This window comes from Papaver somniferum, chromosome 3 (genome assembly GCF_003573695.1).
Source record: "Papaver somniferum cultivar HN1 chromosome 3, ASM357369v1, whole genome shotgun sequence".
Classification (NCBI taxonomy): Eukaryota; Viridiplantae; Streptophyta; class Magnoliopsida; order Ranunculales; family Papaveraceae; genus Papaver; species Papaver somniferum.
Genome location: NC_039360.1, coordinates 138,288,151 through 138,314,204, shown reverse-complemented (window position 1 = coordinate 138,314,204; position 26,054 = coordinate 138,288,151). Strand labels below are relative to the sequence as shown.

Genomic DNA, 26,054 nt, shown 5'->3' with positions numbered 1-26,054 from the left:
CAGTTCTTTGGAAATGTGGAATTTGTTATGCGTTATAGTGTCTCCCATATTGATCTCGAGGTTAATGTATTCGTACGCATTCAAGGCTTCCCCTCCCGGGTTCTTAATCACGGATGGGGAATGGGTAGCCTCTTGTTCCGTAAATCCCGCAGCTTTCAGAGTCTTGAAAGTAACAATATTGAAGTCAGAGACCGTGTCAATTAGTGTGTTATCGAATTCAATACCTCTTAAATAAGACGTGGTCAGCAGTCCCCAGTTGTCCTTTTTGATTCTGCACGCTGAAAGAGCGTAGGCTCTTGGCATGGCTTCCTTGGAGGGAAAAACCGTTTGCCCGACACGACACGATTGAGAGCCGTGAAGATATCTTGGCGCTGCACCTTGGAAAGGTAGATAATTTCGCATACGTGCTGCATCATGGATCGCACAGTCTCGTGCACGGAATCCCCAGAGACTCCACAATTCCTCACCAGAAGTGGGTCTCGATGTACTCCCTCATTTCCTAGCTGAAGTTCCCCTGCTTCTATATTTTCTTTGAAGATATGCTTCAGTCTGTTGCAATCACTGGTTGGGTGGTGAACAAATCTGTGGTAGTGGCGGTATTTGGGGTTTGCCATCTCGGCCTCAGTCGGTGGGCGTCTGGGAGATGGTAGTCTGATAACATCATCTTGAATCCATGCTTCTAAGAGATCGATAACCTCCTCAGTGGGAAACAGGAAATCCATGGTATTTCCTTCAGTTTCGTGATGACGCATGGGAGCTTTAGCGGCGGCCTTTCGTGGCGGAGTTGCTCGTCGTGCTGGTGCTTCGGTTTTAGGTTTTTGGTCTGCAGCTGGGGCCTTCCTTTTTCGTCCCTCGTTTACTACGCTCACAGAGGAGGGACCAGCGTTGTACTGCTTGTTGATGAGACGTCTATTCCCGCGAGTTTCGCGTATGTCTTCGGCTCTGGTTGGTCTAGCTCTTTCTAATAATGCTGGTGTTGTCGTTGTTGATCGCCTGACAGCTTCATGGAGCTCAGATAACGTCTGGAAACGCAGGTTCTCTAGCAAGGCGCGGTAAATGGGAGCCATACCGTTGATGCATGAATTCACCAGCTATTTTCTCGGTCACGTTTGGGTCATGACAGTCTAGTGCTTGAACCCTGAATCTTTTAACAAAATCATTTGGATGTTCGTTGTCCCGTTGGTACATCCTTCCTAGATCCGAGAAGGTAACTTGTTCAGACACAAAGAAGTACTTCTTGTAAAGTGCGGTAACCATGCCACCTCAGTTGGGGATGCTTTTTGGCGTGATGATGTTGTACCTTGTGTACGCTCTTCCGGTAAGCCATTTCTAAAACTTCCGCAGACGAAGAACGTGACTGTATTCATGTTCGCCTAGGGACTCCAAGAAGCGAGAGACATGCTCACATGCATTTTCGGTTCCATCGTACAAGGTGAATTGAGGAGAGGAGTATCCTCTTGGAAGAGCAATTCTTTGTATTTCAGGTGGGTAAGGAAGTTGATGCTGATGCATGTCTATTTCATCATTCTTGATTCGATTCCGGAGAAGTTGCTCCAGATCCTCTCGTGTGACAAAATTGGACGGCTGACTTCTTTCCAATGGGGTTCTGGCACGAATATCCTCATCCGCGGAGACGCGTTCCGCCGAGGTACTAGCGTCGGGGGAGTTGGAGGTGTTTCTAATCGTCTCTGGAGGGCGTGACTCACGCGAAAGTCGCTCTGTCAGGGCTTTGAGAAAGATGAGTACTTCTTTCTGTGTCGAAACCATATCCGTCTGGGAACTAGAGAGAATCTCCTGTCGTTCCATCAAATCGGCGATGGTGATATAGGGTCGGCTTCCTCTGGTTCCTCCGGTTTCCCATCCCGTTGGTGGTGTAGTTGGAGTCTTAGTGGAGGTTGGAGGCGCCATGCTTGAAATCATTAGGAGCGGTAGCGGCAGCTCTGGCCCTGGTGACTGGTGGCGTAACGCCTGAAGGAGCACTTTCAGTACTGCCAGGATTAGTAAGTTGCGTAGGGACATTAGAGGGGGCAGCGGCTCTGGCCCTGGTGATCGGCGGTGTTACACCTAAAGGAGTGCTTTCGGTGTTACTGGGGTCAGTAGGTGGCATAGTGATGCTGTTGGAAGTAGCGTTAACACCAGGGACAGATTCTGTGTTGGTGTTCTCGGAAGCTGATCCGGATCTGAGTTCCAACATGTTGGAGTTGGAAGTGAAAGGTGATATTGGAAACTTGGAAATCGATATTCCAACCGAGATATTGATCTCCCACTGTGGTCGCCAATTGTTTGAGGGTGAAAACGATTTTTGCTGATTTCGGTAATTTCGGGTGTGTGTGTGAGAAACGAGTTTAAACCCTAAACAATGTACTGCAAGGGAGTACTTTATATTCGAGAGATCAATTTGTAAAAATCCGGCCTAAACCAAGAAATGGTCGTTCCAGACTTGCTTCGGTCACAAAGTGAAGGAGAATGGGTTGGTTTTTGGGAGGGAAGCGAAGAAAGTGTTGAGACCAGGTTGATTCTGTAAGAGTAGTTGTTTCACGACTTGTATCAGAAAATGGGAAGCTCACAGATGAAAAGCTAGCAAATGTTTCTGAGTGTTGTATTGCTCCTAACTGAACTTGTTGTTCGGTGGAAATAGGTAAGACCTATTTACACAAGTCGAAGTGAAACGTACTCTGGTCTCATTAAGAAATGATAAATGGGTGAGTAAATGGGAGGAGGTGATGACCGGTCACGCTTGGAAGGAATTGATGTTCCATAAAAGAAGGTGTTTCACCATTACTTCCCATGTTTACTAACCGCCTCATTCTTATTACACTTTCTTATAACGGGCGTAGTGTACGCCGCACGCTGTAAACCGCCGAACCAATACCCAAAGAGAATCCCCCAGTTTGTGACATGTGTTTGATGTCTCGAGTGCAGCATGTTGTTTTTGTTCGGCAAGTTAAGCTTGGACTAGCCGGCTCGGTGGCGACCTTTGACGGTCCAGATTTTGAATCTTGAGAAGAAGGGTAGCCGTCGATTATCGCAACCCTTTGATTGGTAGGCCATGACATGAAAATATGATCAGTGTGGCTTTAATATGATCTGGTTTAGGCGCGTCCAAAAGTTAGGGTTTTGGCTTTGCTAGGCGCTACCAAGTTGGGGCCAAAGTTCGCCATGCGTTGGCTGGTACCCTTGGACGGCTAAGATTTGCATTTAAGGTAGAAGGGGGACCGTTGATTGTCGCACGCCTTCGTTTTGGTAGTCGCATAGGGAAGGCCATCATGGTACGGCAAGGTGACTGGCTTGGTATGGCGGGACCAAGGGTTTGGTATGCCATTAGCGCATGATGCGGCTAGCATGGTTGGGGCGCGGCATGCCTTGGCGCGGTTTGGGCGTGGCCAAACTAGGTTTTTGGGGCCAAAGGTTCCCATGCGTTGTTTGGAAACCTTGGACGGCTAAGATTGCATCTAAGATAGAAGGGGGACCGTTGATTGTCGCACTCCTTCGTTTTGGTAGCCGCACAGGGAAGGCCAACATGGTGCGGCAAAGTGAATGGCGCGGACGGTCTTAGCATGTAGCGCGGGTGGCTTGGCATGGCGGGGAAAGGCCATGGCACGGTCTTTTTGCGTTGTAGGTCCAAGGCAAGGTGGCGTGGATGGCTTGGCATTGCGGGGCCAAAGCCATGGCGCGGTCGTGGGGCCAAGGCAAGGTGGCGTGGATGGCTTGGCATGGTGGGGCCAAGGCCATGGCGCGTACGTTTGGGAACGGTGGGGCCAAGTGTTTGGGCGTGACCAAACTAGGGTTTGGTGTTGGGCCAAAGGTTACCATGCGTTGGCTGGCGACCTCGGATGGCTAGGATTTACTCTTGGGATGAAAGATGACCGTAGATGGCCGCATGCCTTCGATTGGCGCAAGGTAGTTGGCGTGGCAAGCTGATTGGATCGGCATGCCTTGGCGTGGTTTGGGCGTGACTAAACTAGGGTTTGGGCCAAAGGTTGCCATGTGTTGGCTGGCGACCTTGGACGGCTAGGATTTTCTCCCAAGATTGAAAGATGGTCGTTGATTGTTGAAGGCCTTTGATTGGCGCAGGGTAGTTGGCGCGACAAGGTGATTGGCGCGGCATGCCTTGACGTGGCCAAACTAGGGTTTGGGAAAAAGGTTGCCATGCGTTGGCTGGCGACCTTGGACGGCTAGGATTTGCTCCCAAGATTGAAAGATGGTCGTTGATTGTTGCAGGCCTTTGCTTTAGCTGCCGTGAAGGGAAGGCCAGCATGGCATGGGCCAAGTGTTTGGTCATGCCATTGGCGCATGTGCGGCTAGCGTGGTTGGCATGCCTTGGCGCGATAGATGTGGCTGGCATGGTTTTCCATTGACACAATGATGCGGCTGGCATGGTTTGCCATTGGCACAGTGGTGCGGCTGGCATGGTTGGCATGCCTTGGCGCGGTAGATGTGGCTGACATGGTTTGCCATTGGCACAGTGGTGCGGCTGGCATGGTTGGCATGCCTTGGCGCAGTAGATGTGGCTGGCATGGTTTTCCATTGGCACAGTGGTGCGGCTGGCATGGTTGGCATGCCTTGGCGCAGTAGCATGAGAATTAGGGTTTCGGCATAGGAGACGTTGGTCAATGTTTAAGGGTTCTTCCGTGGAACATGACCCGTGTAGAAAAAAAGGTACCCCGGTAATTCTTACGTAAGCATGCTGGTTGATTCAATAAATGTACTAATGGTCAGTAAATGCGCTAGTGGTCATGGTGGCGTCATGCCAGATGTACAGTTTTACGATTTTAACCCTAAACTAAAAACCACCATCAACAACAAGATATTGTGGAATTACAAACGATGAGACGAAGGTGTTTGTGACTACTTTTCTATCTTGCCTATCGGAGATATAAATCTCAAGCCAATCTTACGATTGCACTCAATCACGATAGAAACAACAAGATTAGATCACGCAACTATAGAGAAAATAGTTGGGTCTGGCTTCACAATCCCAATGAAGTCTTTATGTCAGTAACCTACATGGTCTCATGAGAAACCTAAGGTTAAAGGAGAATCGACTCTAGCTATGCAACTAGTAACACATATAAGTGTAAGAAACCATTCAATATTTACCGTTAGATGAAAAACCTGATTCAACCAAGCTAATATATTTCAACCGTTAGATCGAACTTAGCTTGTTACACAAAAATGAAATGTACCCTCATTTAGGTTTATGTAACCATACCTAAACGTGTACACCATGTTAGCTCAACAATAGTTAACCGAAGTTAGCCATATTATCACTCTCATATCAAACTTATTCATCTTAACCATAACTAGTACAAATGACTCAAATGAAACTAGTTAAAGAGTTTATATTCTCATAGAAGTATACAAGAACACAATTGAAGCAAAATTGGTTTGGTTCACTCGAATCAATTCATGAACGTTATATCCACGGTTTGCAAAGATTGCGTTCCTTATTATATAAATGTTTAAGTTCATGTACACAACCGAGTTTAGAACTTTAACCTTCAAGTATGCAAACAGGTACGCATACTTGAAATACCCGGACCAAGATTGGGTTTTGCCAGTACGCGAACGGGTACACGTACTTCCAATCCCAGCAGAAATATTCGGACATGAACCTTACGCCAATACGCGAACGGGTACACATACTTAGGTTCCCGGATTTCTCAAGCCAACAGGTGCATGCGGGTATGCATACTATGGTTCCCAGACATGGATTACATATGTGCAAGAGTACACAACATGGCATGTCCAATAATGGTTAAGTGTTCTAAACTCTTATTTCAATCATTGGAACTTTTTTAGAGGATGACAATAACCGTTTTCACAAAGTATTAGCATCAAAGCAATTTTCAAGTTATTGAAATAATCATAACGAAACATTCCAAGTTTACACCAAATGATTGTATCACACAAACCATGTAAGATCTTACTCGACAATTTTCACATGATCATATTTTGATTTGCGTCAAGAATATAAGAAGAACATGTTCGAAGCGAAAGCTTGCCAACACATATTCCGAGAAATATGTAAGCGAGATAAACTCAGCTCGAAATCTCAAATGTGTATATAGAAAATTATATCGTAATACGACTTATGTCTCAATATAGGAGATAGAGTAGAAATAGACTTTCCAAGTGATAGATGATTTTAAGTCTCCACATACCTTTTGTCGATGAAATTCCACAAGCTCCCCTTAGTAGTTATTCATCTTCAAATGATGAACGACGTGAAGTCTAAGCTCAACTACACAATCTAGGTCCTAGTCCGAGACATCTATAAATAGGATATAAATCAAGACATATACTTTTGATCACTAACACTGAAAAACATGCTTGAGATAGCAATGCATGCGAGTTCGACCGAGCAGTGCTCTAACAATCTCCCCCTTTGTCAATTTTAACGACAAAACTATCAATACATATGGATTATAAAAGAAATAAAAATTTGTAGCTTCTCATCCAAATGCTTTATCTCCTTGGCATCTTCAACACGACTCGAAATCTTCGTCACTTCCAAGTACTCCATGATTCTAAACGTGTTAAACTCAGCATCATAGTTGTTGAAGATCCGTAGCGATAACAGTGAGAAAACAATTGCTATGAATCATTGTTATACAATGTCATAGTATCATTACACAACATCAAAGTTCAATTGTATCACAACTTTGACAACAATATTATGGTGATATGTATCATCCCCCCTTAGTCAATACTTCATCTCGACATGAAAATCACTCCCCCTTACATAATGATCCGTAAACCATATGTATTTGTAGTATGAAACTACACATTAATTCCTCCCCTTTTTGTCAATATAAATTGGCAAAGGTACGAAAACTAGTGGGATCCTCATGAAATTTTCATAGAGATACTTCATGACCAAAAGAGAATAACATACCAACTTATTCAGATGCAATATTCATATAGCTGAAGCTAAATGCATTCATCAAGGAGTTTATAAAGATACAAGATAACCCCTATAATATTCCACAACCACACTCCCCACAAAGATTTGGCAATTAAGCACAAGTTCAAAAAGAACTCTCCCCCGTAAAATGTCCCCGAAAGAACAACACGAGCGACCTTACTTTTAGAGAGAAAAAGGATTTCTTTGGACATAATCAAATCACATGAGAACATGAATTTGTATCCAAAAATCACAATTGAATTAGCCACAAAAAATGATCAATTCAATTGGCCATGCTCGACATAAGAGAACTTATGGAGCAACACAGTATATGCACAAAGATGTGGATCAGGGAAAGACCAATACTGCAGAAATAAACAAAGATTCATTCTATTTTTCATCACTATTTGCACAATGACATATAATAGACTTAATCTTTGTAAACAAAAGTTCATCCTTTCTTCCATAAATATTCGCATAATGACATAAAAGGCTTGACTTTTGTATTCAAAAGTTCATTCGATCTTTTATCAATACTTTCATATCGACATATAAAAGAGATAACTTTTGAACAAGTATGGGACAGTCAAGGTTCACGGACGTAAACAACATATCCCATAACAATTTGCAATATATGAAAGCATTAGCATTAATACTGCAAAAATCATCTTCCAAATAACTTAGAATTTAAATAAATAAATATAGAAACATTGAAGATGAAAGCATTGGACATAGATATGTGTACTCACAATAATGGCTATTCCAAACCCTAGTTATCCTTCTTAAAAACACAAGAATAAAATGCTAATAAGAAGTTTCCTAGACATTGAGATCTCTGAAAAATTCTTTATCGTCCTCGAACTCCTTGTCTTCAACATCATGGAAACATACAGTTCGTGAAGATAAGAGTCAATTCCAACAAACCTTCTAGGATGATGATGTCGAACCAGGGCCTTCTGAATTTCAAGAGTTCTCAAAAGAAAAGCCTTTATTTGTTGAATCTCCTTCCTTGTTTCCTTCAACTCTTCAAGAACACCAGAAAACTTCTGAGAGGTTGACGGAACAACCCTTGGCTTCTTCACATTCCTTCTTTTTCTTTTCAAAGTTGAAAATAATTAAAGGATTTATTATATGATCGATATCTTAAACAAGGATCTTTACTAGGACCGATCCTAAGGATCTTTAGTAGGACTGACACGTTACCAAGGATCTCTGCTAGGACAGGTCCCAATGATCTTTACTAGGACCGATCTCATAGATCCTTAATACAACAGATCCTTAGTTTAATTGAGTTTGTATTTTCTGTTTATCTATTATTTTAGGGTTTACATAGATACCACAAATACATTTAAAAAAAAGTAAAGTTCACAAGATGTCGATATAATATATTTGAACATGTGCTAAAATCTTGTTACTTAGAGCATCTCCAACAGTCGGCGTTAAAAATTCTACATGGAAGTCTTATTAAGACTATTATTTAGGAGATTTTACACATATAGCGAATATATGACTCCATAGTTAAAAGACCATCTCCAATAGTAAAGGGTTTAATCCTTAGAATATTTAATATATATGATAATATCTTAACCGTTTATTTTTACTTTAACTAATTTCTAAAAAAAATAAAATAATTAAAAATATGACGTGGAGGTGCAAGCAAAGGTGTAAAATAAGACTTTCTTTAACACCTTCTGTTAGAGCAATGCTCGGTCGAACTCGCATGCGTTGAAAAGAAAAAGAAGGAATGTGAGGAAGCCAAGAGTTTTTGCTTCAAATTCTCAGAAGGTTTCTTGTGTTCTTGAAGAGTTGAAGGAAACAAGGAAGGAGATTCAACAAATAAAGGCTTTTGTTATGAGAACTCTCGAAATTCAGAAGGCACTGGTTCGACATCATCAACCTAGAAGGTTTGTTGGAATTAACTCCTTTCTTCACGAACATTATGTACCTATGGTTGTTGACAAAAAGGAGTTCGGGGACGATAAAGAATTCTTCAGAGGTCTCAATGTCTAGAAAATTTTCTTATGAGAATTTATTTCTTGTGTGTTTAGAAGAATAACTAGGGTTTGGAATGGCCATTATTGTGAGTACACATAGACATGTCCAACGTTTTCATCTTCATGTTTTTAGATTTATTTATTTAAATTCTAAGATTTTTGGAAGATGATGTTTGCAATTTTAATCTCTATGATTTTATATATTGCAAATTGTTATGAGATATGTTGTTTACGTCCGTGAACCTATGACTGTCCCATACTTGTTCAAAAGTTATCTCTATTATGTCGGTATGAAAGTATTGATAAAAGATACAATGAACTTTTGACAAACAAAAGTTAAAGCCTTTTATGTCATTATGCAAATTTTGATGGAAGAAAGGATGAAATTTTGTTTACAAGGACTATGTCTATTATATGTCATTGTGCAAATAGTGATAAAAAATAGAATGAATTCTTGTATATTTCACAGTATTGGTCGATTTCCGATCCACATTTTTGTGCACATACTGTGTTGCTCCGTAAGTTCTCCTATGCCGAGCATGACCGATTGAATTGATCATTTTGTGGTTGATTCAATTGAGAGTTTTGAATTCAAATTCATGTTTTCATGTGATTTGGTTATATATAAAATAATCCTTCTTTTCTTGTAAAAGCAAGGTCGTCTTTGTTGTTCTTTCGGGAATGACATTTTATGGGGGGGGGGGGGGGGGGGGGGGGAGTTCTTAATTGAACTTGTGCTTAATTGCCAAATCTTTGTGGGGAGTGCGGCTGTGGAATATTATAGAGGTTATATTGTATCTTTATAAACTCCTTGATGAATGTTTTTAGCTTCGGCTTTATGATTGCATCTAAATAAGTTGGCATATTATTCTCTTTTGTTCATGAATTATCTCTATGAAAATTCATCAGGATCCCACTAGTTTTCGTACCTTTTCCAATTTATATTGACAAAAAGGGGGAGAATTAATGTGTAGTTTCATACTACAAATACATATGGTTTACGGATCATTATGGAAGGGGGAGTGGTTTTTATGTCGAAATGAAGTATTGACTAAGGAGGAGTGATACATATCACCATAGTATTGTTGTCAAAGTTGTGATACAATTGAACTTTGATGCTGTGTTAATACTATGACACTGTATAACAATGATTTGAGAGCATTTATTTTCTCATTGTTATCGCTACGGATCTTCAACAACTATGATGCTGAGTTGAACACGTTTAGAATCATGGAGTACTTGGAAGTGACGAAGTTTTCGAGTCATGTTGAAGATGCCAAGGAGATAAAGCATTTGGATGAGAAGCTACAAATTTGTATTTCTTTTCTAATCCATATGTATTGATAGTTTTGTCGTTAAAATTGACAAAGGGGGAGATTGTTAGAGCACTGCTCGGTCGAACTCGCATGCATTGCTATCTCAAGCATGTTTGTCAGTGTTAGTGATCAAAAGTATATGTCTTGATTTATATCCTATTTATAGATGTCTCGGACTAGGACCTAGATTGTGTAGTTGAGCTTAGACTTCACGTCGTTCATCATTTGAAGATGAATAACTACTAAGGGGAGCTTGTGGAACTTCATCGACAAAAGGTATGTGGAGACTTAAAATCATCTATCACTTGGAAAGTCTATTTCTACTCTATCTCCTATATTGAGACATAAGTCGTATTACGATATAATTTTCTATATACACATTTGAGATTTCGAGCTGAGTTTATCTCGCTTACATATTTCTCGAAATATGTGCTGGCAAGCTTTCGCTTCGACCAAGTTCATCTTATATCATGTGAAAATTGCCGAGTAACATCTTACATGGTTTGTGTGATACAATCATTTGTTGTAGTCTTGGAATGTTTCATTATGATTATTTCAATAACTTGAAAATCTTTTTGATGCTTGTAGAGTGTGACAACGACTATTGTCACCCTCTAAGAAAGTGTCAATGATTGAAATAAGATTTTAGAACACTTAACCATTATTGGATATGTCATGTTGTGCACTCTTGCACATATGTAATCCATGTCTGGGAACGATAGTATGCGCTCCCGTTTGCGTACCTGTTGGTTTGAGAAATCAGGGAACCTAAGTATGCGTACCCGTTTGCGCACTGGCGTACAGGTTCATGTACGAGAATTTATGCTGGGATTGAAAGTTCGCGTACCCGTTTGCGTACTGGCGAAACCCAATCTTTGTCCGGGTATTTCAAGTATGCGTACCCGTTTGCATACTTGAAGGTTAAAGTTCTAAAATCGGTCATGAACATGAACATAAACATTTATATAATAAGGAATACAATCTTTGCAAACCGTGGCTATAATGTTCATGGTTGTTTCGAGTGAATCAAACCGATTTTGCTTCAATTGTGTTCTTGTATAATTCTATGTGAATATAGCAATTAAACAACTCTTTAACTAGTTTCGTTTGAGTCATTTGAACTAGTTATGGTTAACATAAATAAGGTTGATATGAGAGTAATCATATGGCTAACATTGGTTAACTATTTGTGAACCAACATGGTGTATACGTTTAGGTACGGTTACATAAACCTAAATGAGGGTACATTTCATTTGTGTGTAACAAGCTAAGTTCGATGTAACGGTTGAAAGATATTAGCTTGGTTGAATCAGGTTTTTCATCTAACAGTGAATATTGAATGCGTCATTACCAAGGTAACTTGGATTGCAAACCCTGATTTGAAAACTATATAAAGGAGAACTCTAGCAACTTAGAAAACTAATCCCCACACCTGTGTGTTAATAGTTGCATAAACTAGAGTCGATTCTCCTTTAACCTTAGGTTTCTATCGAGACCCTGTAGGTTAACGACTTCAAAGACTTCATTGGGATTGTGAAGCCATACCCAAATATTTTCTTTGTAGTTGCGTAATCTGATCTTGCCCGATTCTATCGTATTGAGTACAATTGAAATATACTCGAGACTAATTTCTCCGATAGGCAAGATAAAAGTAATCACAAACATCTCCGTCTCATCGTTTGTGATTCCACAATATTTTTCGCTAGTCGATTAAGATTATTGTGAGGTGATTGATAATACTAGGTTGTTATCAATTGGTTCATGTTCACCTTGATTTATCAAAAGACAGAACAAAAACTCTTCGGTATTTCTGTGGGAGACAGATTAATTCAATCTATAGACTTTACTGTGTGAGACAGATTTGTTTATCAAGTCTTCGACTTTGGGTTGTAGCAACTCTTGGTTTTGGGTGAGATCAATTAAGGGAATCAAGTGCATAGTATCTGTCTGGGATCAGAGACGTAAGGTATGCAACTGTACCTTGAATCAGTGTGAGATTGATTAGGGTTCAACTACAGTCCAGTCCGAAGTTAATTGGTAATAGGCTAGAGTCTGTACCGGCTTAATACAGTGTGGTGTTCAAACTGGACTAGGTCCCGGGGTTTTTCTGCATTTGCGGTTTTCCTCGCTAAAAATTCTAGTGTCTGTGTTATTTATTTTCCGCATTATATTTTGTTATATAATTGAAATATCACAGGTTGTGCGTTAAGATCAATCAATTAGAATATCCAACCTTTGGTTTTTGATTTAAATTGATTGACACTTGAACATTGGTCTTTGGTACTGTTCATGTTACCCCTCTTATATTCAATCAGGCTCGCAGATTTCTATTTGCTGATTGCAGATTGAATTAAGAGTTAGAGATATTAAACTCTTTGATATACTTCACTCTAGATTGAGTCTGACTGTCTAATTGATTCTATAGAAAGTATACTGGAGTAAGTCCTCTCATATTATCAAACGAATTGTTGGGTGTGGTTGTTAGACCCTCCGCATTTTCAACATTGACATGTTTGAGCCGTTTGACTTTAGTTGAGGCGTGCGGTTCTTGATCCGTTTAACCTGCTGAGGCATGTGATGTTTGAGCCGTTTGATCTCGGCTGAGGCGCGTGATTAAATATTGACTTACAGGATAAAAAGACCATTTACCTTCGAGTTGTGAACGCCTTTCTATTTAGAGTTACGGGGGATATTCGCCTTCGAGCGACAAAGGTTCTTTGCCTTCGAGTGATGAAGGCTCTTTGCTTTTAAAGCGATGGGGATTTTTTTCCTTCGAGCGATAATGGCTTTTCACATTGGAGCAATGAAGGATCTTCGCCTCAAAGTGATAAAGGCTCTTTGCCTCGGAGTTGCGGAGGTTTCTCGGGCCTAACTAGTCTTCTCTAGCTTTTCTTTCTTCAGGAATTGAAATTCGTCTTGAAACTTTTCTTGGCTGGAATTTTAGGCTTCATACTGACTAAATTGCATTTCAGTTCACACGCTCCTCTGTATGGCTTGCTATATGAATGTACTTGTGGGCATGAGTATCTCAACTAGGTTGGACATTTCGGTAATTGATGATTTTTCCTTGAACTACCAAAATGAAGGTTTTACCCCTATGATATAAAATGACCCCATTTTACCCTCAGTCCAAAAATCACCATCTACAACAGTTAAACATAGTTTCTAGGTATGAAATCAACCCGAAAGTTCAACATACTAAATAATAGCAAATTACCAAATAATATTATGTTGAATCTACGAAGTTCAATAGATAAACTATATTTCGTAACTTCATACACCAAAGTTGTATTAAACTACCTATATGTCTTTCCTTCACACTTTGATGGAAATGATCAAGTCACGAATACTAAAGTTACATAAATAAACTTCGTATGTTATGTTTTCGGTCTAAACGACTTGGAAGAAACGTAGATAAAATGGAACAAGTTAATTCTATGTTACTAACCTCGAACAGAAGGATGATGTGTTCGTTGATGCCAATACATCCCCGGGTTCTTCGGAGTAACACGAGCGAGTCTCAATATTTCTGTTGTTCCAAGTCTAAAAGTTGACTCTAGTAATATAATTAAACAACTTCGAGTTTTGAAACTAAAATATAACCACCAAACTTGACATATCAATGCTTTGTGGGTTCAACGAGAATTCTCTAACAACTTCAATCTCATTCAATTTGTACAAATCACCTGCTCTTTGAATTTTTTGAGTCTGAGATAAAGAACTTTTTTTTTCCAAATAGATTAAGCCTTTTGATATTCTCCGTAAGATCATGCTACATGCTCCATCTTTCTCACGTTATAACTTCAAATGATGTAGTTCTCTGAACAGAAAGGAGCCCATGGACACTGGAAAATACCCAACCAAATTTCAACATTCATATAGAAATATGGATGATGTAGTCAGTGATGATCAATCTTGAAGTAATTACGTAATTACTTACTCTAAAGTCGGGAACTAAACCCAACAACAAGAGGTTGTGATCTAAGATAATCCTAACTATAGCAGTTTGAGTCGCATTAGAACAAATTAAGAACATGTCCAATCTGCAATATTTTCAAACCAATGTAGTCAATCTCGACTGAGATAGCAGATATCTCGCAGAAAATTACGTTTTCGGAAATAAGTTAGCGAAATGTTTTGATTTTGCAGAGGCAGAATTTGACCGGAAATCTTGGTTAAAGTTTATTTCTCTTGTGTTTCTAATTAGAAATTCGTATGGACTTTGGGTTTCCTACTATTTTGAATGAACATATGTTTTTTTTCCTAAAAATTGACGATATTTTATTATATTTTCGCATAACTTAATAGGGTGCAATGTGTGAAAAATGTTTAATATGCATATGTAGATATAAAATTCAAAAACAAAATTTCGTTAGTTAATCCAAGATTTCATCAAAAAGTCTTCTCGGATAAAATTGTCCCAATGTCGGACCAGAATCTTGAACATAATTCAAGATAAAAGATTTCTCCCGCTAGACTATAGGATACCTAGTATACGGGTTTGTGGACCAACTAGCAAATTTCTCTTGATTTCAAGTAGGAAATACTGTTTAATCCAGTTTTTCATGACCCAGTTAATGGCTAGTACACCCGTGAAACTAATTTACTCGCTAGTCCAAAAACATGTTTTTGGACCAGATTATTTACTCGTTGGTCCGAAAACTTTGTGGAAACTATAAAGTGTGTTTTCTAAATGCCTAAAACACCCTTCCAGATATAATTAGTATCAATACATAACATATGTAGTATCATATTAGTATTGATACTTAATAGTATCAATACTTAACAATATATGTTAATATGTAGTATCAATACATATCAATATATATTAGAGTGATGATCCATGGACACTCTTAGATGGACACTATCATACATGATTTGCGTCATTCTTGCCGCATAACCCAAACGACAATGAATTTAAATCTAACACTTTAATGATATGTTCCTCTTATAAGACTCTACATTCCTATCAAAGATGGGCACAATTCGAGATACCAAACCTCGTCTACGGGTCTTAATTTCAACGGTTAACTTTTAACGATTGATATTCAAAGGGGTAGATGGTAATCTTATACATCTCGAATTATGTCCATTTTTGGTAGGAACGTAGAGTCTTATAAAAGGAACGTATCATCGAAATGTTAGACTTAAGTTCATTGTCGTTTGAGTTTTACCACGAAAATAACGCAAATCATGTATGATAGTGTCCATCTAAGAGTGTCAATGGATCCTCCCTTTATATATTAATATGTAGTAACATATGCAGTATCAATACATAACATAATACATATTTGTATATGTAGTATCAATACATAACATATTAATATGTAGTAACATATGTAGTTATCAATACATAACATAACAAATATTGATATGTAATTATATGTTAGGGTTAACAGAGTAATTTTACTCTTCAAACTTTTTTTGGATTAGCGAGTAAATAATTTCTCACGCTGGACTACCCATTAACCCGGGTCTGGTTTAGTGGACTAAACAACAAATTCTCCATTTCAATGATTTGAACATCAATTCGGTTCGGATATAGATTCTGCTCTATCCGTATCCACCAAGATCCGCTGCCACCACTATTCCTGAACGAGGGATTTACTGTTTAGTCCAGAAAACCCGACCCCGGTTACTGGCTAGTTCAGCGCCAAAAAATATTTACTCCCTAGTCCAAAAAAGTTTTGAAAAGAGTAAAATTACTCTAGTAACCCTAGTATATAACATTACATATAATAATACATATGTTACTACTATGTAGTATACTAGTTACTACTAGTATCTAATATACTAGTAGTAACTAGTATGTAGTATGTCGTAATAACATATGTAGTATGTAATATATTAGTAGTAACTAGTATGTAGTATGTAGTAATAACATATGTAGTATGTAGTATACTAGTAGTGTAGTAGTATGTTATGTATTGATACTACATATTGACATGTAGTATGTTTGATATTGATACTACATATTGATATGTAGTATATTATATATTGATATGTAGTATGTTTGATATTGATACTACATATTGATATGTAGTATGTTATGTATTGATACTACATATCAAAAAAAATTGTTATGTATTGATACTACATATTTTACTACTAGTACTAGTTTACGAGTTACTACTAGTATACTAGTTTAATATAATAAATTAGTTACATAATTTACTAGTAACAATAAGATATTTTGTTACTATTAGTACAATACATATTAATATTTAGTATCACCGTATTGATACTACTAGTAACATTTACATGTGTTGGTACTAATTAGAACTGGAAGGGTGTTTTAGGAATTTATAAAATACATTTTATAGTCTCCACGAAGTTTTTGGACTAGAGAGTAAATAATCTAGTCCAAAAACATGTTTTTAGACTAGAGGGTAAATTTTTTCCACGGATGGACTAGCCATTAACTGGGTCTGCTACAACTGGACTAGCTAGTAATTCCTACTTCCTGAATCATGCAGAGTTTTAGCTTTAGGGAGAAGAAGAAGAGTTAATTTTATGGGTTTTAGTTAGGTCTTGATGGCTCGGAACTACTTGATTCTCTTTCTGAATCGTAATTTCTCCACCAAAAGCCCTCGTTTTCGTTCTCATTCTCAAATTTCTAGGCTATCTTGTTTATGGAGAAATGGAAAGTACTTCTCGACGTCTATTCAAACAGAAAATGATTTAAAAAATCTATCTGAACCAAAATCAAGTCTATCAGCTCGTATGAGTTTTGTATTTGATCAAATTGATGCGATTGAGAAAGAAAGAAACAATAAGGATGAAGCCTTACAAAGGATTCGTTCATGGAGAGACACCAAGAAAGATGAACTTAAAAATGAAAATGAAAAGGAAAGACATACACCTAACATGTTCGATGAAATGTCTCAGACAAGAGTTAATAGTTTAGATGACAATGAATTGCTGGGTATGGAGGAGGAGAAGAAGAAGAAGGAGAAAGCGAATATGATTAAGAAAGAGATTGAAATAGTTCATCCATGGCCAGAATGGATTGAATTAATGGAAAGATTAATACAACAGAAGTACTTTGATCGTAACAGTAATGAAGATGAGGATAAGATTGCTCAAGAGGACGTGGCGATTGAAGTCGAGGATGGTTTTGATTTTACCAGGGATTTGACAACTGTTCGTAATGCTTTTGTTAAATTTGGTCGAGATCGCTTTGATATCTTAAAGTGAGCTCATTTTATTTATTTCCATGTAATTGAGTTAACCGTTTGTTTGAGTTTGATCTTTCTGAGTTTAGATAATACTAGAAGGTGCGTTATTTTACACTGATGCAGAGTTACTTTGATGTTGTGTTTGATTTTCAGGTCATTGTCGAGGCAGGATATTCAAAATCTTGTTGGGTATGGATGTCCTAGTGTAGACACTAAAGTCGTCTTCTCCGCGAAAACATTGAGGAAACATGTCCACCTGGATGAAGGAGATGTACGTGCTACATTACAAACCCATTCATACATTTTATAATTATTTTCCTTGGATCGTAAGCGCAGATTGAACCATCTTCCATAGCTCTTGAATCTTCGATATGAATATGTCAATTTGATGGGTTTGAACCATCCAACTTTCTCAGTTTTACATTCTTGTGCGAAAAAATTTCATGGATGCTGAAACGTCCTTGCATTTGCACCTTGTGCTTTTCATATTACAATTGCACTTCTAACATGGGAGTGTGTCAAAGATCTCCTCTACTGTGATTAGTTTGGATAGATTAAATCTCTTACGTTGTTACTAATATGATTTTTCAGGTCTGTAGTTCATGCAGTTTGAGAAGTACCTGCCCTAAAGCGTATTTGGTGCCAAGTAGAGAGGATGAAGCACGGACTGTTGATGTAATACGTGTCTTATTCACATATGGATTTGATGCTATTCATGAATCAGTTCTCAATAAACCTCTTCGAAAAATGAAATCTGTGAAAACAGTAGTCCGCAAGTTGCTTCATGAGGTTGTCAAGCTCAGTGCTGTTCCAATAGATCCAAATCTTCCACCGCCTGTATTCAAGAAGCCACCACCCAAAGTAAAGCAACCGCCGCCTACACCAAAGAAACGAGTAGGACGTGATGACATTGAGATGAAAAAGGGAGACTGGCTATGTCAAAAGTACGATTCGTCTTTAGTTTCCGTAATTTATATATGTGAATGTGTTTTTGCGTTAATGACAAGGAAGGTTTACACCTGCATATGATGGGATGAGATGTATCCTTCCAGTGTGGTCTAGAACTGTCTGAACATCATCCACTCTCCAATGTACGATATTTATGGGTTTCCCATTGGAGTGTTTACCCTTCTGCAGTACACTGTCAAATCTCCCCCAATTATAATATCTATGCAGTGATTCTAGGAAGAATGCTCTTTTTGAGGGGGAACTGTGGGATGTCTAGTTAGTATTCATTATCCATTTGTTGGAACCAACTATACAAATTTTGGGGATTAGGATTACACTTTGCATTTGTAATATTGATAGTTTGATGCATCAATAAGACTGTAACTAGGGCTTTTTTTTTTTTTTGAGCCAGTACATATGTGTTTCTTTGAATTTGTTTTTCCTACTTCTACTTTTTTCTTACATCTTTTTGGGTGGTGACTATTTGTTTCAGGTGTGACTTTATGAATTTTGCAAAGAACAGTGTGTGCTTGCAATGTGATGCGAAGCGCCCAAAGAGACAGCTGCTCCCAGGAGAGTGGGAATGTCCAGGGTAGGTTTTTTTACACTACTATTACTGAAATTTTGTTGTCAATTTAATTGATGTGTTACCACAATAGTCATCACGTTATGGTTCTCTTGTATCTTAACTTCAAAGCATGCTGAAAGCTTTGATAAATGAAAGATAAGGGGGTAGTGCCGCAGCAGGTGCTATGGTTTGAAATAAAGCATGCTCTAATTGAAGGGTGTACTTAGTAGCACCACCTGATCTGTAGGACCTTCCTGTCTCACTATACTAGAACTTTTCTCCACAGTTCATGAGCATTTTAACTTCTTAGGTACCTTCAGCAATGTTATCCAGTCACTGTCTCACTGACTTTGCGCCTTGGTGGAGTTCAATTAACGGTGTTCAACACATGTTTATTCTTTTCTCAATTAAAGAAACCTGACGATTTTTTGTCATTCCTGCCCTATAGGTGCAACTTCCTGAATTATAGGCGAAATATGGCATGCTTTCATTGTGATCACCAACGGCCACCTGATGAATTTACGAATAACCAATCACGAACAAGGTCACATGATCCCAGGACAAGTTTGGAGAAGGTCTCAAGCTTGCCTGGGGGTTCCAATGCCTGGAATTTTGACTTCGATGACAACGAGTCTGATGGTGCAGATGTTGCTGCATTTGAGTATGCAGATTCTCCTAGAAGGAGAGAGGATTCTTCTTTATTGAGTGAGGAAGGAGGAAGGTTGTCAGATTTTGAAGATGATTCTTCTCGGACCAACAGGATATCAAGAGCCCATGAAAGAGATAGACACCCAGATCGTGGTGAAAGGAAGCTTCCTACTGGATTTGATGACTTTGCTGATGAAGAAGATGATGATATTAATAGTTATGAGCTAGTAACAGAAGGTAATAGCATCATGCACAAGGCTTCTTTGAAAGATCTTTCTGACGTTGAAGGATACTCCGAGTCTGAAGATTTTGATGACTCTCATGTTCGTTTACGTGCTCGGGGTAGAGGAACTCCCCCCTCACGTTCTCAAGATCCAGGGCATGATTTAGCTTCTGAAGATGAAGACTCGGATCGTTCTAACTGGAATCGCAGTCATATAGAGAAGTCAAGAAACAGATATAGAGGTGGAAGCAGTAGTGGTCCGTATAGGGGACTTAAATTTGTATCAGACGATGAATTTGAAGGGGATTCCAACTCTGATAATGATAGGAAGCAAGGATTTGGCCCCAGCCACAGACAGAGAAGTAAATGGAGTTCAGATAAAAGGGGTCTTAAAAGGGTAGGAAGTTCTGATTCTGAAGATGAGTTTGATTTTGGCTCAGAATCTGATGATAATGACGAACATCCAAGAAACAAGTTTAGTGGAAAAGAACCAGGCCCTGTTAGGAGAGAAAATCTTACCAAGGGTCGTGACCAGTTTGATTCAGGAAACAATCATACACGTTTCAGATCCAATGGAATGAATGACAGGAGGGATTCATTTGGCAATGCTGATACCGATAGATCATTTCTTGGTTCTCATAAGAACAACAGGGGATCTCGTGGAGATGGGTATGGTGAAAGACAAATGGACGACAGACATGGAAATGTGCAGAAGTTCGATCGGGATGGTGGAAATGGTAATGGATATCGGGGATCTCAGGGAGACGGCGGAATGAACGACAGACGGGCCAAAGTACAGAAGTTTGATAGTGGTGGTGGAAACGAGTATGGTAGAAGACGAATGAATGATAGACAAGGAAATATGCAGAATCTCAATAGGGGTGATGGAAATGGATATCAGCAGCGTGGAAGACCTAAGGAGTTCAATGATCGGTCAGAGACGAGGAATGATTTTGGCGATGATAGACCTAGGAAGCGGATAATTGAAAGATGACGGCGAGCTAATGATAATTGGAACTTTCAGCTATATGGCTAGTTTGTAGTACTCAATTTGAACCATAAAATTTCAATTGTAGAGGCATTGTCTTGTGGGATAACAAATTGGAAATTTGGTGATTGGTGCCACAATGAAGGCAACCAAACAACAAACTGCATACGCCAGCTATCAGGTGCAGCTTATTGGACTGGGGGATCTTCAGTTTGGATATTTTCTTTCTTTCTTTTTTATGGTCAAAGACTGTTATTACTTGTACTTTGACTAGGCTGAAGTTTCTTCCGCCCCCATACTATTGGGGATGGATATGGATATCAGCAGCGTGCAAGACCCAAGGAGTTCAATGATCGGTCAGAGACTCAGAGATGAGGAGATTTTGGTGAAGATAGACTTAGGAAGCGGATAATTGAAAGATGATGGTCAGCTAGAGATAATTGGAAATTTTATCTATAATCTATATGGCTAATTTGTAATACTCAATTTGAACCATAAGTTCCATTTTTAGAGGCTTTGTCTTTAGGGATAACCAAATTAGAAATTTGGTGTGCCACAATAAAATTTGTAGCCATCAGGTGCTGCGGACTGGGGATGAAATTTTCTTTATTTTTCTTGGTCAGAGTCAAAGACTACTATTACTACTACTTTGACTAGGCTGAAGTTTCTTCTGCTCCCATACAGTAACTTCCAGGACCGTCTAGACTCTGAATCTCTGATTAATATTCCGCGTTCTTCCCCACACGCAACTTCTTTCTTTCTTTATAAATCCCAATTTCTCTGTAATCAATAGCACAAACAAGACCAGACGCAAAACTCTGTACTGAATCACAATAATTTATATAAATTACTCTTTGGTTTCATATCTCTTGATTCAAAAGGCAGAAAAGAGATTTATAAAAATGAATTCAATTTTCAGTTCTTTCGATGGTGTTTGTTTCGAGTTCTTGCAACAAAAGATCGGTTCTTTATCATCTATAAAGAAGAAGAATACAGGAGGGGAAACACCAGATACCCAGCAGGTTCAGAAACAGAAACAAGAAGAGGAAAGGAGGAGAACAAGTACAAGAAGATTTGCTCTAGAGTTGGATGGATTGAACTGCTTTGAAACCATTGTTTCTAATTAAAAGAAGAAAGAAAAAGAAAACATTCTTTTCTTCTGGGTCTTACTTAATTTATTTGTTGAAACTTGTGATCCATAAATCTTTCAATATTGATGTAAAAAATATTTCAGAAATTTTACTTTTTTCTCTTCAATCTCTTCTGTTTTATAAGTATAGTTCTAAAATGCAATAGAAATTCTTCACTCGCACGTAAATTCAATAACACACCCACTTCACATACACAAGATAATCTCGTAGAAGTGGAACACAATCAGAATCTGACAACTATCAAGCGGAGATTTACACGCAATTACAGCATCTCTACTATACACTTATATAAACTTAAAAATGATTAAGAAACCGACTTGCGCCTTAGCTTTGGAAATAAAAATCTAGTTTCTGGATTAGCTTTAGCACCTACTACAGGCTTGATGTTTGTTTTCCTAAATAGGGAATTTAGTTTACTAAACGTTTTGGTGAAAGATTTGAGAATGTTGTTAGCAGGATTTGACCTGACAAGTTCCTGTTTCATAGAAACATGATCCTTCTCCAAGTCAGTTAGCCTCATTCTCATTCTTGCTACTTCAAGCTTCAGTTCTCGGTTCTCTCTTCTCACGGATGCATAGTTATCTCTAGGAGAGATAGCTCCGCTGCCTGCACCACTGCTCGAACGTTGAGGGAATTGTCCGTTGATTGCACCAAAGAAGAATTGATTATTATCCCCGTTCATTGCATTTCGGAGCCTGATTTGCTCAAAATACAACACTTGGACTGCCATCTGTACGGGTAACCTTTCATTTTGAGCTGCATGGCTGCAGGCTTCCTGAGATAGTTTCTGACAGTCAATAGTCTTGCACAGTCTATAGCGCTCAGAATCCTTGATATTTGGGTGAACCTGTACAGTTCGAGTCCAACTTAGCATGCCCTTTTTTAATTAATAGTACAAAATAAAGAAGAGCCAGTGTAGTTTTCTGTAAGAATCGGAGCTTACCTTGAGAAAGATATCGGCAGCTCGGTACAACCCATCTGTCACAATGCGAGCATGATCTGGAAGTAGTTCTGCCAGGGCAATGAACTTTGATGGTGCCAAATTTGAATCTAGTGCAACTTCTGTCAGATAATTGTCTAGTAGCTTTGATACTTTAAGAATTGAGCTCTGCTTAGGAGAACGCGGGCTATCAAAATCATAACTCAATTCACTTTCATTCCTGAAGGGGTTGACTACTTCATCATCGTCATCGTCGTCATTCTCCACGTTTAGGAAAATCGAGAATATCTTGTATATCGTGTCCGTGTCGTACAACTGGTGATGATTGTTTCCGTATGAGTTTGAAGGAATGAGAATGTCTTCCAGGATGGCCTGGTCCAGTTGAAGAGCAATCTTCCTCTCTAAATCAGCTCTGCAGTAAGGAGATGCCAGACTCATTATTGCATTCTTCAGTAGACTCGACAGAAATGCCATGGGCACTGTACTCTTTCTTGACTGGGTTGGTAATAGACTTACTATTGCTTCAACAATGATCCGCTGTTTCTTCTGCTGCTCCAAATCTAAGGAGTTTTCTTTAATCAATTGTGGGTCTCTCACAACAAGACCTTGAAGAGAGTTGTGTGTGTAGTTGATCAAGATTCTGCTGATTAATTCCTGCTTAAAACCCTTCGATTTCACTGCAGATAGCACTCTCTGGAAGAAATCTATGTTTAAAACTGTTAGTGCCCTTCCCCACCAATCTGGTGGCAATTCAGTTTCTAAAACTTTTATGGGTTTGACACCATAATTATGCCCGAGCCTCGATAATCCGCACGAGAGCTGCTCTTTACAGGCATTACATACTATTCCGTTGATAATCCTGTTAACTACGTTGGTTTCTTCTGCTACTGGAATGAGGTTTTCACAGCAGTGAAGGACGGTTATCGAGTTTGAGGAGTTTGGGAAGACCATTTCTTTTAGATAGTTCTCTGTGCAGATCTCCAAGTTCTTATCAGAAAATTCCTCTGTCATTTCTAGGTAATGAGCTGCGCAGCGTAGCATGGCGACATTTGACAGCGTGATCTCGATATTCACTCCATAACAAAACTTTGCAGCTAGTTCAAACGCCTCGCTCCCACCAGGTACACCGGGGAGACTTATTCGTGAAACTTTTGAATCCGTTGCTTCCAGCAACAGCTTTCGAATCTTTCCACTTCGAGAAACAAGAGGGAACTGCGGCAGACCATTATCAGATGAAATGTAAGTGCAGTTTGATTTTCTGTTAGCTTCCTATGAGCCGCAGATCTAGAAATATTAGGCAGGAAATTTTGAAGGAAAAAGAAGAGAGGAAGGTGCTAATCTTATATATTCTTTTACCTTGTGAAGTGAAAAGCTTGCCGCTCCCACCTCAACTGTAAGATCACTTGAAACATCAGAAATTGGCCTGCAAGAAAAAAGAAGAAGAAGAAGAGATAGGTTAGCTTTCTGACATCTGATTAGCAAGAAAATGAACCGGCAAATGGACGTCAGATTTTTTTATCAGCAGCCTACATGTTGGTCAACTCTCACAATTCATCAATCTTTTAGGAAACTTGTGAGGCCACAGAACTACCATAATTTCACTTGTGAATCTTGAAAAGATTAGTTCAGTTATCATTATCAGTGATTGTGCAGTGTTTTTGTTTTTCAACGTGGCTGACCGCTGAATATAAGTACACTACTGGTAGGTAGTCAATCAATGAGGCGGGAAACAACTGTTTTTCGATGTGTGCAAAAGATAAGGTTGAGACTTATAAATGGTTGATATCTGAACTTAATGCATGAAAGCAAATAATAGAGCTTCTAATTTCAGGGGACAGCTACAGAAGTGAGGCAATCAAGCCATCTGTTTTCCTTTGGTTCCATTAGGAAGTATTATTGCTTCATGTCCTTGATATTGTGATATAGTTTGTCATATTCAACGTTTCTGTTCGTACGATGTCTCTGTATACACTCATGTGCATCTTTAGATCGAATTACGTCAACAACAATTATGAGCGCAGTAACTAAATTTTAGAATACAGGTCTAGAATCACTGTCGGCATCATCGTTATAAACCTTCTGTTTACTGCATCTCAAGTGGATTAATTACTTGATAAAAATAAAAAATATGTGATGTTGATAAACAGAAGTTTTATCATTAAGATGCAAGACATATCAAGGAGGCATAATTGACCACTTAAGACTCCTTTTATGCTTAAGTTGAAAGGTTAGTAGAGAAGAAAACATCGACTAAGAAAGAAAAAGTCTTGCAAATCCCAAATCCCACTAAAGAAAATCAGAAATCAGAAATTGCATAGCTTCTTACGAAAGACATAAAAGATGGAAAATAGAAGCAAGTATATATTATCATACCATTCAGAAGCAAGTCTCGTACTCGAACTGGGACGAAACAATCTCTTCCCAGATATGCCTGGCTTTAACTCAGTAACTGTTGCAACTCCCATCTCTCAAACAACTCAAATGAGAAATCTCACAGTGTTGGCCTCACTGGTGAAAGCTTACCTTTCAAAACTTGCATTTCAGATATATAACAAAGCTGTAATGTCAATGACCTATGAAAAGCTAGCAAAGCATAATCATTTATCATCTGTAGTTTTTTCCCTTTGAAAAGCAAAGCAAAGCAGATTTATTTTTTTTTGATAAAAACTACTCAAACCCCATGCAGGAAATAAGGAGAGTAAAGGTTTGTTTTTGTAGCTGCTCAAGGGTTACTTTAATGATCTGTTTAATCTTAAGAAACATAAAATTTTAAACACTTTTTTAGTGAAAGTTAATTTTGTTGTGAATTTTTGTAGTTTTTTGGGTTGCAGAATTCCTTGAAGAGGTGGTGGTGGTGCTTTAAGGTGTTGTAATGATAATAATAAGTGAAAGCTACACTACTAAATAAAGATGGGTTAAAACTAGTCCATATTATGTGTAAAGTTTGATTAAGTGACAAAATAAGATGATTACTTCGGATATAATACTCTTATATAACATGATTAGAGGGGGAGGAGGAGGCAGGCAATAAAGCTAAGCCTAGGAAGTTCAAGTTCGTACTACCACCGACCGGCAACTGTTTTCAAGTATTAACCTCTCATGGTTTGCGTGTTTTTCTTGGTTCAGCTCAGCATATGACCTCTGACTCGTGTCTGACCAGCCGCCCTTAAGTCAGTATATATGGTAGACTGCT

At 38.7% G+C, this 26,054-nt stretch overlaps 2 protein-coding genes across 3 annotated transcripts; one reads left to right on the top strand and one right to left on the bottom strand.

Moving 5' to 3' along the window:
* The first annotated feature begins 16,687 nt into the window (after positions 1 to 16,687).
* Positions 16,688 to 22,024, top strand: LOC113357498. The gene is made up of 5 exons (XM_026600909.1): positions 16,688 to 17,410; positions 17,549 to 17,666; positions 17,987 to 18,339; positions 18,837 to 18,935; positions 19,360 to 22,024. Exons 1-5 carry the CDS (start codon positions 16,752 to 16,754, stop codon positions 20,774 to 20,776), a joined length of 2,646 nt encoding a protein of 881 aa, XP_026456694.1. The 5' UTR covers positions 16,688 to 16,751; the 3' UTR covers positions 20,777 to 22,024.
* Positions 22,025 to 22,058: 34 nt separating this feature from the next.
* LOC113357501 (BTB/POZ domain-containing protein At1g03010-like) lies at positions 22,059 to 25,812 on the bottom strand. Of its 2 annotated transcripts, none has more exons than XM_026600910.1 (4): positions 25,235 to 25,812; positions 24,218 to 24,284; positions 22,865 to 24,073; positions 22,059 to 22,768 (listed from the first exon to the last, which is right to left on the bottom strand). In XM_026600910.1, the coding sequence occupies exons 1-4, from the start codon at positions 25,324 to 25,326 to the stop codon at positions 22,226 to 22,228; spliced, it is 1,911 nt and encodes a 636-aa protein (XP_026456695.1). In that variant the 5' UTR covers positions 25,327 to 25,812; the 3' UTR covers positions 22,059 to 22,225. The 2 variants fall into 2 exon arrangements, with proteins under 2 accessions (XP_026456695.1, XP_026456696.1); XM_026600911.1 differs by lacking the exon at positions 25,235 to 25,812 and adding an exon at positions 24,392 to 24,498.
* Positions 25,813 to 26,054: the final 242 nt, after the last annotated feature.